At 56.4% G+C, this 16,030-nt stretch overlaps 1 protein-coding gene across 2 annotated transcripts in view; it reads right to left on the reverse strand.

Moving 5' to 3' along the window:
- Positions 1–11,855: 11,855 nt before the first annotated feature.
- The window catches only part of CLN6 (CLN6 transmembrane ER protein), a 58,660-nt gene continuing 54,485 nt past the window's right edge, over positions 11,856–16,030 (reverse strand). The window contains exon 7 of one of the 2 annotated variants that reach the window (XM_082383437.1): positions 11,856–11,970. In XM_082383437.1, coding sequence (XP_082239563.1) covers positions 11,892–11,970 — 79 coding nt within the window. In that variant the 3' untranslated portion in view covers positions 11,856–11,891. The remainder of the gene's footprint in view (positions 11,971–16,030) is intronic. The other variant, XM_082383448.1, reaches the window with a different exon arrangement.

Below are 16,030 nucleotides of genomic sequence, written 5' to 3' on the forward strand. Positions count from 1 at the left end.
AGTGCCAAACACCGGAGAGGGCGTAAAACACACCATAGGGTTTATATAATGGTGCTTTCTCCAATAGGGGCCTGGATTAATTACCTAAGTGGTCTTAGGCAGGGCCAAGCGGAGGACAGGTGAAGCCTGGAAGTCCCTTTCTAATCCCATTCCCCATGAAGCCGCAAACCCAAACCGCCGGGGACCTACCTGCCAGTCCCGGGCCATTTTGTCCTGGGATCCCCTAGGAACAGGTCTGGTGGCCAGGGTGAAAACAAGTTATTGTCCTGATCAGTACTGGTCCTTCGGTGGTCAACAGCTGAACTTGGATGGTGCTGACTCGTTGCTTCTGGGTTAACGTGCTGCAGGCACTGGGTCGCCTGCTCCTGGTATGTTCAGTCGTAGCTCGGAGGGGCTGAGTTAGCGTCCTGGTGCACATGTCAAGAGAGCGGCTTTCCAGTCTCGCTGGTTAAGTGGGCCATTCATCCCTCTGCTCAGCCCAGCAGCAGGGGCATTGGAGCGCAGGGGGAAATGCCAGTGTCTGTCATTTTTATCGGCCCATGCCTCAATTTCGTGGCCCATAAAGTGGGTTCCTTGGTGGCTATCGGGGTCCTTTCCCCATAGGGTCGCCCCGCCACCATCCACTCCTGGGCTATCCACTGTATCCATCCAGATGCTGTCCGTTGCAGGCCTGCTGGCCACTGCTGCCCACCTGCACTGATTACCCCAGGCCAACCCATCAGTGTACGAAACCTCCCAAGGGATGGAGCCTGTGCCTTCTTCCACTAAAGGTGCTATCTCAGGAGGATCAGCTCTCTCCCTCAGGCCAGTGGGGTCCTCCATGGTGTAGGTCACCAGGCCTCAGAGAGCGTGTAACTCTGCACTCAGTGGGCCAGTAGGTCAAGGGCTACGTTGACTTCAACAGACATGCCACTTAGTTGTGGTTTGGACTTGTGCATGCCCGGACTTGGGCTTCTGGAAGGTATCCTTTAGCCACTCAGCTATGGGATCTTGAGTACGTACAGTCACTGGGGTGCCTTCTGGGAGGTCTTTCACCTGTTGTGAAGCACCGTAGATTGCACAGAGCTGTCGTTCCATCACACGGCATCATTATTGCGCCCCCTTCCACGGGTGGGACCAGAAGCCCAAGGGCACTCTTGTGATTACGCTGTTACCACAGGCCCCAACCAAACCCTTGGGGCTCACTGGCCACGTCCAACTCACAAGCCTGTCCCTGAGTTCATATCCCTAAAGCCCTGGATCTGTTTAACAGCCACCTTGGCTTGGGTGAAGGCATCTTCCTCCCCCGGGTCCTCTCCCACTGAGCTCCCTCCTTTACAGGCTTGAACCAGGGTCACAACGTTTGGGCCAGATGCGGGGTGGAAGGCCTCCAATAGCCCAACAGCCCTAGCCAGGTCTCTCATTGTTTCGGGGTGATGGCTCACAGGGGTGCTTGCATTTTGCCAGTAACTGCCGAGGGTACCACTTCTGGCTTACTTGACCAGATAACACCCAAGTAGTTGACAGGTCATCTAGGTCTTTGCCTTCTGTCTGCATTCTCCAGCCATCCGTCTGCTGTCAAATGAGCTCCAAGCGTGGGGGCTGCTACTGTGAAACGGGAAACAGACCCTGAGGTTAACAGAATATCACCATTATGATGGGAGAGAGAGGCATCCCTCCTGATGGTCAGCTGCCTCTGCTCTGGGGGAGAAAAGAGCTCTTCATCTGTGCCTGGGGGACAGGGAGCTCCATGACCTCGTCCCAATCTTCTTCCTCTTCATCAGTGCTCTCTATAGGGTCCCACGCCTTGGGGTTCCCATTTGGACGGGCCCCAACCATCTGGACTCCCTGTCGGGGAAGCTGCCTTCCCTTCAGCCACGCGGCATGGCGGGTTAAGTGTCTGCTTCCCATCTTGTTCCCTCAATCTGGCCATTAACGTTCCAGCAGTTTTGGTTTGGGCCAGCCTGGCATCCCAGCTGTAGGCCCCGAGCCTGAGCCTCGGGCAGTTGCTCAGTGTCTGTGGCCTTTCTCAGCCTCCAAAGCAGCAGCCAGCCCACAGTCACGGCTACCCCTTCCACCGTCTAGCTTCTTCTTCCCCACAGTAATGGCAGCGACAGCTCTGCGACACCCTCGGGGTGCTCTATGGATTCGCCCGTCTCTTGGCGGCCCCCATTCATCAAGGACAGACGCCACAGGGCCCCACACACGAGTGGATGGCCACCCCCGGATGCCTCACAACTTTCCATTTCCCGTCCTTGTTCCCTGACGTCTCGGTGCTCCCGGGAGTTTCCTTGGCTTCTCAGCTGGCTCGCCAATTGTTGGGCTGCACTCCCGCAGGCCTGCATGCCTTGTAGTGGCCCAGCCTTGAGACCAAAGGAACAGCCCAGAGACAGGGACAGAGACATCAGTGATTTGCTGGATAGGGGATCTTACACGTTCGAAGCAACATCCTGGAGCAACACCCCGCCGTGGGCAGCAAACAGGACTCGGCAGCCGCCTTTGCTGCTCCTGCGGGGGAAGGAGGCTACCAGTTATAGGGGGAATTGACTTCAGGTGGGCTCATCCGTTACTAGGGGCTAGTTAAGCCCTACAAGTACAAGGATTGGATGGTCATGGGAGTGAAGCAGGGCCTGGTCGAGCTGGGGATGTACAGAGAGCAAGAGAACAGCCATCTTGAGCGGCTTGACCATACGCTCCACCCCACACACCCTATATGACCCTCACAATCTTGGTCCGACCCTCTTCTGCCATATCCCGGGGATCATGTGTGCAGAGGGCACTGCAACCAAATACCACAAATGCAACAGAGGCAACAGCTGCTAAGGAGTATCAAGAGTCCAAGAGGTGGGCAGACTTTGGAGCCCCCTGCAAAGGCGCTTATTGGGCCAACTTTCCATGGAAGTCCAGAGGAGAATGACCACCACATCTCGCTGTAGACCCAGCAGTCAGACTCACGCATGGCGAGGCCACCATTGTTGTCCAGGTCCCAGACAGATTCCCTCTGCTCAGGCTAGGGACGAAATAGAGAGACGTTTTACAGGCACAAGACGGGGGGAAGATCATGACCCTGAAGCCAAACACAAGCAGTAACAGCATTCTGAGATCACACCACCCCTACCTGTGGTCTGCGTCGCAGCCTGCAGTCCCACACCGTCTGTCCTCCCTCAGTCCCCACGGCCAGTGCCAAACACCGGAGAGGGCGTAAAACACACCATAGTGTTTATATAATGGTGCTTTCTCCAACAGGGGCCTGGATTAATTACCTAAGTGTTCTTAGGCAGGGCCAAGCGGAGGACAGGTGAAGCCTGGAAGTCCCTTTCTAATCCCATTCCCCATGAAGCCGCAAACCCAAACCGCCGGGGACCTACCTGCCAGTCCCGGGCCATTTTGTCCTGGGATCCCCTAGGAACAGGTCTGGTGGCCAGGGTGAAAACAAGTTATTGTCCTGATCAGTACTGGTCCTTCGGTGGTCAACAGCTGAACTTGGATGGTGCTGACTCGTTGCTTCTGGGTTAACGTGCTGCAGGCACTGGGTCGCCTGCTCCTGGTATGTTCAGTCGTAGCTCGGAGGGGCTGAGTTAGCGTCCTGGTGCACATGTCAAGAGAGCGGCTTTCCAGTCTCGCTGGTTAAGTGGGCCATTCATCCCTCTGCTCAGCCCAGCAGCAGGGGCATTGGAGCGCAGGGGGAAATGCCAGTGTCTGTCATTTTTATCGGCCCATGCCTCAATTTCGTGGCCCATAAAGTGGGTTCCTTGGTGGCTATCGGGGTCCTTTCCCCATAGGGTCGCCCCGCCACCATCCACTCCTGGGCTATCCACTGTATCCATCCAGATGCTGTCCGTTGCAGGCCTGCTGGCCACTGCTGCCCACCTGCACTGATTACCCCAGGCCAACCCATCAGTGTACGAAACCTCCCAAGGGATGGAGCCTGTGCCTTCTTCCACTAAAGGTGCTATCTCAGGAGGATCAGCTCTCTCCCTCAGGCCAGTGGGGTCCTACATGGTGTAGGTCACCAGGCCTCAGAGAGCGTGTAACTCTGCACTCAGTGGGCCAGTAGGTCAAGGGCTACGTTGACTTCAACAGACATGCCACTTAGTTGTGGTTTGGACTTGTGCATGCCCGGACTTGGGCTTCTGGAAGGTATCCTTTAGCCACTCAGCTATGGGATCTTGAGTACGTACAGTCACTGGGGTGCCTTCTGGGAGGTCTTTCACCTGTTGTGAAGCACCGTAGATTGCACAGAGCTGTCGTTCCATCACACGGCATCATTATTGCGCCCCCTTCCACGGGTGGGACCAGAAGCCCAAGGGCACTCTTGTGATTACGCTGTTACCACAGGCCCCAACCAAACCCTTGGGGCTCACTGGCCACGTCCAACTCACAAGCCTGTCCCTGAGTTCATATCCCTAAAGCCCTGGATCTGTTTAACAGCCACCTTGGCTTGGGTGAAGGCATCTTCCTCCTCCCCCGGGTCCTCTCCCACTGAGCTCCCTCCTTTACAGGCTTGAACAAGGGTCAAAACGTTTGGGCCAGATGCGGGGTGGAAGGCCTCCAATAGCCCAACAGCCCTAGCCAGGTCTCTCATTGTTTCGGGGTGATGGCTCACAGGTGTGCTTGCATTTTGCCAGCAACTGCCGAGGGTACAACTTTTGGCTTACCTGACCAGAAAACACCCAAGTAGTTGACAGGTCATCTAGGTCTTTGCCTTCTGTCTGCATTCTCCAGCCATCCGTCTGCTGTCAAATGAGCTCCAAGCGTGGGGGCTGCTACTGTGAAATGGGAAACAGACCCTGAGGTTAACAGAATATCACCATTATGATGGGAGAGAGAGGCATCCCTCCTGATGGTCAGCTGCCTCTGCTCTGGGGGAGAAAAGAGCTCTTCATCGGTGCCTGGGGGACAGGGAGCTCCATGACCTCGTCCCAATCTTCTTCCTCTTCATCAGTGCTCTCTGTAGGGTCCCACGCCTTGGGGTTCCCATTTGGACGGGCCCCAACCATCTGGACTCCCTGTCCGGGAAGCTGCCTTCCCTTCAGCCACGCGGCATGGCGGGTTAAGTGTCTGCTTCCCATCTTGTTCCCTCAATCTGGCCATTAACGTTCCAGCAGTTTTGGTTTGGGCCAGCCTGGCATCCCAGCTGTAGGCCCCGAGCCTGAGCCTCGGGCAGTTGCTCAGTGTCTGTGGCCTTTCTCAGCCTCCAAAGCAGCAGCCAGCCCACAGTCACGGCTACCCCTTCCACCGTCTAGCTTCTTCTTCCCCACAGTAATGGCAGCGACAGCTCTGCGACACCCTCGGGGTGCTCTATGGATTCGCCCGTCTCTTGGCGGCCCCCATTCATCAAGGACAGACGCCACAGGGCCCCGCACACGAGTGGATGGCCACCCCCGGATGCCTCACAACTTTCCATTTCCCGTCCTTGTTCCCTGACGTCTCGGTGCTCCCGGGAGTTTCCTTGGCTTCTCAGCTGGCTCGCCAATTGTTGGGCTGCACTCCCGCAGGCCTGCAGGCCTTGTAGTGGCCCAGCCTTGAGACCAAAGGAACAGCCCAGAGACAGTGACAGAGACATCAGTGATTTGCTGGATAGGGGATCTTACACGTTCGAAGCAACATCCTGGAGCAACACCCCGCCGTGGGCAGCAAACAGGACTCGGCAGCCGCCTTTGCTGCTCCTGCGGGGGAAGGAGGCTACCAGTTATAGGGGGAATTGACTTCAGGTGGGCTCATCCGTTACTAGGGGCTAGTTAAGCCCTACAATCACGAGGATTGGATGGTCATGGGAGTGAAGCAGGGCCTGGTCGAGCTGGGGATGTACAGAGAGCAAGAGAACAGCCATCTTGAGCGGCTTGACCATACGCTCCACCCCACACACCCTATATGACCCTTACAATCTTGGTCCGACCCTCTTCTGCCATATCCCGGGGATCATGTATGCAGAGGGCGCTGCAACCAAATACCACAAATGCAACAGAGGCAACAGCTGCTAAGGAGTATCAAGAGTCCAAGAGGTGGGCAGACTTTGGAGCCACCTCCAAAGGTGCTTATTGGGCCAACTTTCCATGGAAGTCCAGAGGAGAATGACCACCACATCTCGCTATAGACCCAGCAGTCAGACTCACGCATGGCGAGGCCACCGTTGTTGTCCAGGTCCCAGACAGATTCCCTCTGCTCAGGCTAGGGACGAAATAGAGAGACGTTTTACAGGCACAAGACGGGGGGAAGATCACGACCCTGAAGCCAAACACAAGCAGTAACAGCATTCTGAGATCACACCACCCCTACCTGTGGTCTGCGTCCCAGCCTGCAGTCCCACACCGTCTGTCCTCCCTCAGTCCCCACGGCCAGTGCCAAACACCGGAGAGGGCGTAAAACACACCATAGGGTTTATATAATGGTGCTTTCTCCAATAGGGGCCTGGATTAATTACCTTAGTGGTCTTAGGCAGGGTCAAGCGGAGGACAGGTGAAGCCTGGAAGTCCCTTTCTAATCCCATTCCCCATGAAGCCGCAAACCCAAACCGCCGCGGACCGACCTGCCAGTCCCAGGCCATTTTGTCCTGGGTTCCCCTAGGAACAGGTCTGGTGGCCAGGGTGAAAACAAGTTATTGTCCTGATCAGTACTGGTCCTTCGGTGGTCAACAGCTGAACTTGGATGGTGCTGACTCGTTGCTTCTGGGTTAACGTGCTGCAGGCACTGGGTCGACTGCTCCTGGTATGTTCAGTCGTAGCTTGGAGGGGCTGAGTTAGCGTCCTGGTGCACATGTCAAGAGAGCGGCTTTCCAGTCTCGCTGGTTAAGTGCGCCATTCATCCCTCCGCTCAGCCCGGCAGCCGGGCCATTGTAGCGCAGGGGGAAATGCCAGTGTCTGTCATTTTTATCGGCCCATGCCTCAATTTCGTGGCCCATAAAGTGGGTTCCTTGGTGGCTATCGGGGTCCTTTCCCCATAGGGTCGCCCCGCCACCATCCACTCCTGGGCTATCCACTGTATCCATCCAGATGCTGTCCGTTGCAGGCCTGCTGGCCACTGCTGCCCACCTGCACTGATTACCCCAGGCCAACCCATCAGTGTACGAAACCTCCCAAGGGATGGAGCCTGTGCCTTCTTCCACTAAAGGTGCTATCTCAGGAGGATCAGCTCTCTCCCTCAGGCCAGTGGGGTCCTCCATGGTGTAGGTCACCAGGCCTCAGAGAGCGTGTAACTCTGCACTCAGTGGGCCAGTAGGTCAAGGGCTACGTTGACTTCAACAGACATGCCACTTAGTTATGGTTTGGACTTGTGCATGCCCGGACTTGGGCTTCTGGAAGGTATCCTTTAGCCACTCAGCTATGGGATCCTGAGTACGTACAGTCACTGGGGTGCCTTCTGGGAGGTCTTTCACCTGTTGTGAAGCACTGTAGATTGCACAGAGCTGTCGTTCCATCACACGGCATCGTTATTGCGCCCCCTTCCACGGGTGGGACCAGAAGCCCAAGGGCACTCTTGTGATTACGCTGTTACCACAGGCACCAACCAAACCCTTGGGGCTCACTGGCCACGTCCAACTCACAAGCCTGTCCCTGAGTTCATATCCCTAAAGCCCTGGATCTGTTTAACAGCCACCTTGGCTTGGGTGAAGGCATCTTCCTCCTCCCCCGGGTCCTCTCCCACTGAGCTCCCTCCTTTACAGGCTTGAACAAGGGTCAAAACGTTTGGGCCAGATGCGGGGTGGAAGGCCTCCAATAGCCCAACAGCCCTAGCCAGGTCTCTCATTGTTTCGGGGTGATGGCTCACAGGGGTGCTTGCATTTTGCCAGTAACTGCCGAGGGTACCACTTCTGGCTTACTTGACCAGATAACACCCAAGTAGTTGACAGGTCATCTAGGTCTTTGCCTTCTGTCTGCATTCTCCAGCCATCCGTCTGCTGTCAAATGAGCTCCAAGCGTGGGGGCTGCTACTGTGAAACGGGAAACAGACCCTGAGGTTAACAGAATATCACCATTATGATGGGAGAGAGAGGCATCCCTCCTGATGGTCAGCTGCCTCTGCTCTGGGGGAGAAAAGAGCTCTTCATCGGTGCCTGGGGGACAGGGAGCTCCATGACCTCGTCCCAATCTTCTTCCTCTTCATCAGTGCTCTCTGTAGGGTCCCACGCCTTGGGGTTCCCATTTGGACGGGCCCCAACCATCTGGACTCCCTGTCCGGGAAGCTGCCTTCCCTTCAGCCACGCGGCATGGCGGGTTAAGTGTCTGCTTCCCATCTTGTTCCCTCAATCTGGCCATTAACGTTCCAGCAGTTTTGGTTTGGGCCAGCCTGGCATCCCAGCTGTAGGCCCCGAGCCTGAGCCTCGGGCAGTTGCTCAGTGTCTGTGGCCTTTCTCAGCCTCCAAAGCAGCAGCCAGCCCACAGTCACGGCTACCCCTTCCACCGTCTAGCTTCTTCTTCCCCACAGTAATGGCAGCGACAGCTCTGCGACACCCTCGGGGTGCTCTATGGATTCGCCCGTCTCTTGGCGGCCCCCATTCATCAAGGACAGACGCCACAGGGCCCCGCACATGAGTGGATGGCCACCCCCGGATGCCTCACAACTTTCCATTTCCCGTCCTTGTTCCCTGACGTCTCGGTGCTCCCGGGAGTTTCCTTGGCTTCTCAGCTGGCTCGCCAATTGTTGGGCTGCACTCCCGCAGGCCTGCAGGCCTTGTAGTGGCCCAGCCTTGAGACCAAAGGAACAGCCCAGAGACAGTGACAGAGACATCAGTGATTTGCTGGATAGGGGATCTTACACGTTCGAAGCAACATCCTGGAGCAACACCCCGCCGTGGGCAGCAAACAGGACTCGGCAGCCGCCTTTGCTGCTCCTGCGGGGGAAGGAGGCTACCAGTTATAGGGGGAATTGACTTCAGGTGGGCTCATCCGTTACTAGGGGCTAGTTAAGCCCTACAAGTACAAGGATTGGATGGTCATGGGAGTGAAGCAGGGCCTGGTCGAGCTGGGGATGTACAGAGAGCAAGAGAACAGCCATCTTGAGCGGCTTGACCATACGCTCCACCCCACACACCCTATATGACCCTTACAATCTTGGTCCGACCCTCTTCCGCCATATCCCGGGGATCATGTATGCAGAGGGCGCTGCAACCAAATACCACAAATGCAACAGAGGCAACAGCTGCTAAGGAGTATCAAGAGTCCAAGAGGTGGGCAGACTTTGGAGCCACCTCCAAAGGTGCTTATTGGGCCAACTTTCCATGGAAGTCCAGAGGAGAATGACCACCACATCTCGCTGTAGACCCAGCAGTCAGACTCACGCATGGCGAGGCCACCATCGTTGTCCAGGTCCCAGACAGATTCCCTCTGCTCAGGCTAGGGACGAAATAGAGAGACGTTTTACAGGCACGAGACGGGGGGAAGATCACGACCCTGAAGCCAAACACAAGCAGTAACAGCATTCTGAGATCACACCACCCCTACCTGTGGTCTGCGTCGCAGCCTGCAGTCCCACACCGTCTGTCCTCCCTCAGTCCCCCCGGCCAGTGCCAAACACCGGAGAGGGCGTAAAACACACCATAGGGTTTATATAATGGTGCTTTCTCCAATAGGGGCCTGGATTAATTACCTTAGTGGTCTTAGGCAGGGCCAAGCGGAGGACAGGTGAAGCCTGGAAGTCCCTTTCTAATCCCATTCCCCATGAAGCCGCAAACCCAAACCGCCGCGGACCGACCTGCCAGTCCCAGGCCATTTTGTCCTGGGTTCCCCTAGGAACAGGTCTGGTGGCCAGGGTGAAAACAAGTTATTGTCCTGATCAGTACTGGTCCTTCGGTGGTCAACAGCTGAACTTGGATGGTGCTGACTCGTTGCTTCTGGGTTAACGTGCTGCAGGCACTGGGTCGACTGCTCCTGGTATGTTCAGTCGTAGCTCGGAGGGGCTGAGTTAGCGTCCTGGTGCACATGTCAAGAGAGCGGCTTTCCAGTCTCGCTGGTTAAGTGCGCCATTCATCCCTCCGCTCAGCCCGGCAGCCGGGCCATTGTAGCGCAGGGGGAAATGCCAGTGTCTGTCATTTTTATCGGCCCATGCCTCAATTTCGTGGCCCATAAAGTGGGTTCCTTGGTGGCTATCGGGGTCCTTTCCCCATAGGGTCGCCCCGCCACCATCCACTCCTGGGCTATCCACTGTATCCATCCAGATGCTGTCCGTTGCAGGCCTGCTGGCCACTGCTGCCCACCTGCACTGATTACCCCAGGCCAACCCATCAGTGTACGAAACCTCCCAAGGGATGGAGCCTGTGCCTTCTTCCACTAAAGGTGCTATCTCAGGAGGATCAGCTCTCTCCCTCAGGCCAGTGGGGTCCTCCATGGTGTAGGTCACCAGGCCTCAGAGAGCGTGTAACTCTGCACTCAGTGGGCCAGTAGGTCAAGGGCTACGTTGACTTCAACAGACATGCCACTTAGTTGTGGTTTGGACTTGTGCATGCCCGGACTTGGGCTTCTGGAAGGTATCCTTTAGCCACTCAGCTATGGGATCCTGAGTACGTACAGTCACTGGGGTGCCTTCTGGGAGGTCTTTCACCTGTTGTGAAGCACTGTAGATTGCACAGAGCTGTCGTTCCATCACACGGCATCGTTATTCCGCCCCCTTCCACGGGTGGGGCCAGAAGCCCAAGGGCACTCTTGTGATTACGCTGTTACCACAGGCACCAACCAAACCCTTGGGGCTCACTGGCCACGTCCAACTCACAAGCCTGTCCCTGAGTTCATATCCCTAAAGCCCTGGATCTGTTTAACAGCCACCTTGGCTTGGGTGAAGGCATCTTCCTCCTCCCCCGGGTCCTCTCCCACTGAGCTCCCTCCTTTACAGGCTTGAACAAGGGTCAAAACGTTTGGGCCAGATGCGGGGTGGAAGGCCTCCAATAGCCCAACAGCCCTAGCCAGGTCTCTCATTGTTTCGGGGTGATGGCTCACAGGGGTGCTTGCATTTTGCCAGTAACTGCCGAGGGTACCACTTCTGGCTTACTTGACCAGATAACACCCAAGTAGTTGACAGGTCATCTAGGTCTTTGCCTTCTGTCTGCATTCTCCAGCCATCCGTCTGCTGTCAAATGAGCTCCAAGCGTGGGGGCTGCTACTGTGAAACGGGAAACAGACCCTGAGGTTAACAGAATATCACCATTATGATGGGAGAGAGAGGCATCCCTCCTGATGGTCAGCTGCCTCTGCTCTGGGGGAGAAAAGAGCTCTTCATCGGTGCCTGGGGGACAGGGAGCTCCATGACCTCGTCCCAATCTTCTTCCTCTTCATCAGTGCTCTCTGTAGGGTCCCACGCCTTGGGGTTCCCATTTGGACGGGCCCCAACCATCTGGACTCCCTGTCCGGGAAGCTGCCTTCCCTTCAGCCACGCGGCATGGCGGGTTAAGTGTCTGCTTCCCATCTTGTTCCCTCAATCTGGCCATTAACGTTCCAGCAGTTTTGGTTTGGGCCAGCCTGGCATCCCAGCTGTAGGCCCCGAGCCTGAGCCTCGGGCAGTTGCTCAGTGTCTGTGGCCTTTCTCAGCCTCCAAAGCAGCAGCCAGCCCACAGTCACGGCTACCCCTTCCACCGTCTAGCTTCTTCTTCCCCACAGTAATGGCAGCGACAGCTCTGCGACACCCTCGGGGTGCTCTATGGATTCGCCCGTCTCTTGGCGGCCCCCATTCATCAAGGACAGACGCCACAGGGCCCCGCACACGAGTGGATGGCCACCCCCGGATGCCTCACAACTTTCCATTTCCCGTCCTTGTTCCCTGACGTCTCGGTGCTCCCGGGAGTTTCCTTGGCTTCTCAGCTGGCTCGCCAATTGTTGGGCTGCACTCCCGCAGGCCTGCAGGCCTTGTAGTGGCCCAGCCTTGAGACCAAAGGAACAGCCCAGAGACAGTGACAGAGACATCAGTGATTTGCTGGATAGGGGATCTTACACGTTCGAAGCAACATCCTGGAGCAACACCCCGCCGTGGGCAGCAAACAGGACTCGGCAGCCGCCTTTGCTGCTCCTGCGGGGGAAGGAGGCTACCAGTTATAGGGGGAATTGACTTCAGGTGGGCTCATCCGTTACTAGGGGCTAGTTAAGCCATACAAGTACAAGGATTGGATGGTCATGGGAGTGAAGCAGGGCCTGGTCGAGCTGGGGATGTACAGAGAGCAAGAGAACAGCCATCTTGAGCGGCTTGACCATACGCTCCACCCCACACACCCTATATGACCCTTACAATCTTGGTCCGACCCTCTTCTGCCATATCCCGGGGATCATGTATGCAGAGGGCGCTGCAACCAAATACCACAAATGCAACAGAGGCAACAGCTGCTAAGGAGTATCAAGAGTCCAAGAGGTGGGCAGACTTTGGAGCCACCTCCAAAGGCGCTTATTGGGCCAACTTTCCATGGAAGTCCAGAGGAGAATGACCACCACATCTCGCTGTAGACCCAGCAGTCAGACTCACGCATGGCGAGGCCACCATTGTTGTCCAGGTCCCAGACAGATTCCCTCTGCTCAGGCTAGGGACGAAATAGAGAGACGTTTTACAGGCACGAGACGGGGGGAAGATCACGACCCTGAAGCCAAACACAAGCAGTAACAGCATTCTGAGATCACACCACCCCTACCTGTGGTCTGTGTCCCAGCCTGCAGTCCCACACCATCTGTCCTCCCTCAGTCCCCCCGGCCAGTGCCAAACACCGGAGAGGGCGTATAAAACACCATAGGGTTCATATAATGGTGCTTTCTCCAATATGGGCCTGGATTAATTACCTTCGTGGTCTTAGGCAGGGCCAAGCGGAGGACAGGTGAAGCCTGTAAGTCCCTTTCTAATCCCATTCCCCATGAAGCCGCAAACCCAAACCGCCGCGGACCTACCTGCCAGTCCCGGGCCATTTTGTCCTGGGATCCCCTAGGAACAGGTCTGGTGGCCAGGGTGAAAACAAGTTATTGTCCTGATCAGTACTGGTCCTTCGGTGGTCAACAGCTGAACTTGGATGGTGCTGACTCGTTGCTTCTGGGTTAACGTGCTGCAGGCACTGGGTCGCCTGCTCCTGGTATGTTCAGTCGTAGCTCGGAGGGGCTGAGTTAGCGTCCTGGTGCACATGTCAAGAGAGCGGCTTTCCAGTCTCGCTGGTTAAGTGGGCCATTCATCCCTCTGCTCAGCCCAGCAGCAGGGGCATTGGAGCGCAGGGGGAAATGCCAGTGTCTGTCATTTTTGTCGGCCCATGCCTCAATTTCGTGGCCCATAAAGTGGGTTCCTTGGTGGCTATCGGGGTCCTTTCCCCATAGGGTCGCCCCGCCACCATCCACTCCTGGGCTATCCACTGTATCCATCCAGATGCTGTCCGTTGCAGGCCTGCTGGCCACTGCTGCCCACCTGCACTGATTACCCCAGGCCAACCCATCAGTGTACGAAACCTCCCAAGGGATGGAGCCTGTGCCTTCTTCCACTAAAGGTGTTATCTCAGGAGGATCAGCTCTCTCCCTCAGGCCAGTGGGGTCCTCCATGGTGTAGGTCACCAGGCCTCAGAGAGCGTGTAACTCTGCACTCAGTGGGCCAGTAGGTCTAGGGCTACGTTGACTTCAACAGATATGCCACTTAGTTATGGTTTGGACTTGTGCATGCCCGGACTTGGGCTTCTGGAAGGTATCCTTTAGCCACTCAGCTATGGGATCCTGAGTACGTACAGTCACTGGGGTGCCTTCTGGGAGGTCTTTCACCTGTTGTGAAGCACCGTAGATTGCACAGAGCTGTCGTTCCATTACACGGCATCATTATTGCGCCCCCTTCCACGGGTGGGACCAGAAGCCCAAGGGCACTCTTGTGATTACGCTGTTACCACAGGCCCCAACCAAACCCTTGGGGCTCACTGGCCACGTCCAACTCACAAGCCTGTCCCTGAGTTCATATCCCTAAAGCCCTGGATCTGTTTAACAGCCACCTTGGCTTGGGTGAAGGCATCTTCCTCCCCCGGGTCCTCTCCCACTGAGCTCCCTCCTTTACAGGCTTGAACCAGGGTCACAACGTTTGGGCCAGATGCGGGGTGGAAGGCCTCCAATAGCCCAACAGCCCTAGCCAGGTCTCTCATTGTTTCGGGGTGATGGCTCACAGGTGTGCTTGCATTTTGCCAGTAACTGCCGAGGGTACCACTTCTGGCTTACCTGGCCAGAAAACACCCAAGTAGTTGACAGGTCATCCAGGTCTTTGCCTTCTGTCTGCATTCTCCAGCCATCCGTCTGCTGTCAAATGAGCTCCAAGCGTGGGGGCTGCTACTGTGAAACGGGAAACAGACCCTGAGGTTAACAGAATATCACCATTATGATGGGAGAGAGAGGCATCCCTCCTGATGGTCAGCTGCCTCTGCTCTGGGGGAGAAAAGAGCTCTTCATCTGTGCCTGGGGGACAGGGAGCTCCATGACCTCGTCCCAATCTTCTTCCTCTTCATCAGTGCTCTCTATAGGGTCCCACGCCTTGGGGTTCCCATTTGGACGGGCCCCAACCATCTGGACTCCCTGTCGGGGAAGCTGCCTTCCCTTCAGCCACGCGGCATGGCGGGTTAAGTGTCTGCTTCCCATCTTGTTCCCTCAATCTGGCCATTAACGTTCCAGCAGTTTTGGTTTGGGCCAGCCTGGCATCCCAGCTGTAGGCCCCAAGCCTGAGCCTCGGGCAGTTGCTCAGTGTCTGTGGCCTTTCTCAGCCTCCAAAGCAGCAGCCAGCCCACAGTCACGGCTACCCCTTCCACCGTCTAGCTTCTTTTTCCCCACAGTAATGGCAGCGACAGCTCTGCGACACCCTCGGGGTGCTCTATGGATTCGCCCGTCTCTTGGCGGCCCCCATTCATCAAGGACAGACGCCACAGGGCCCCGCACACGAGTGGATGGCCACCCCCGGATGCCTCACAACTTTCCATTTCCCGTCCTTGTTCCCTGACGTCTCGGTGCTCCCGGGAGTTTCCTTGGCTTCTCGGCCGGCTCGCCAATTGTTGGGCTGCACTCCCGCAGGCCTGCAGGCCTTGTAGTGGCCCAGCCTTGAGACCAAAGGAACAGCCCAGAGACAGGGACAGAGACATCAGTGATTTGCTGGATAGGGGATCTTACACGTTCGAAGCAACATCCTGGAGCAACACCCCACCGTGGGCGTCAGACAGGACTCGGCAGCCGCCTTTGCTGCTCCTGCGAGGGAAGGAGGCTACCAGTTATAGGGGGAATTGACTTCAGGTGGGCTCATCCGTTACTAGGGACTAGTTAAGCCCTACAATTACGAGGATTGGATGGTCATGGGAGTGAAGCAGGGCCTGGTCGAGCTGGGGATGTACAGAGAGCAAGAGAACAGCCATCTTGAACGGCCTGACCATACGCTCCACCCCACACACCCTATATGACCCTTACAATCTTGGTCCGACCCTCTTCCGCCATATCCCGGGGGTCATGTGTGCAGAGGGCACTGCAACCAAATACCACAAATGCAACAGAGGCAACAGCTGCTAAGGAGTATCAAGAGTCCAAGAGGTGGGCAGACTTTGGAGCCACCTGCAAAGGCGCTTATTGGGCCAACTTTCCATGGAAGTCCAGAGGAGAATGACCACCACATCTCGCTGTAGACCCAGCAGTCAGACTCACGCATGGCGAGGCCACCATTGTTGTCCAGGTCCCAGACAGATTCCCTCTGCTCAGGCTAGGGACGAAATAGAGAGACCTTTTACAGGCACAAGACGGGGGGAAGATCATGACCCTGAAGCCAAACACAAGCAGTAACAGCATTCTGAGATCACACCACCCCTACCTGTGGTCTGCGTCCCAGCCTGCAGTCCCACACCGTCTGTCCTCCCTCAGTCCCCACGGCCAGTGCCAAACACCGGAGAGGGCGTAAAACACACCACAGGGTTTATATAATGGTGCTTTCTCCAATAGGGGCCTGGATTAATTACCTTCGTGGTCTTAGGCAGGGCCAAGCGGAGGACAGGTGAAGCCTGTAAGTCCCTTTCTAATCCCATTCCCCATGAAGCCTCAAACCCAAACCGCCGGGGACCTACCTGCCAGTCCCGGGCCATTTTGTCCTGGGATCCCCTAGGAAC

Source organism: Balaenoptera borealis, assembly GCF_965194805.1.
Source record: "Balaenoptera borealis genome assembly, chromosome: 3".
Lineage (NCBI taxonomy): Eukaryota > Metazoa > Chordata > Mammalia > Artiodactyla > Balaenopteridae > Balaenoptera > Balaenoptera borealis.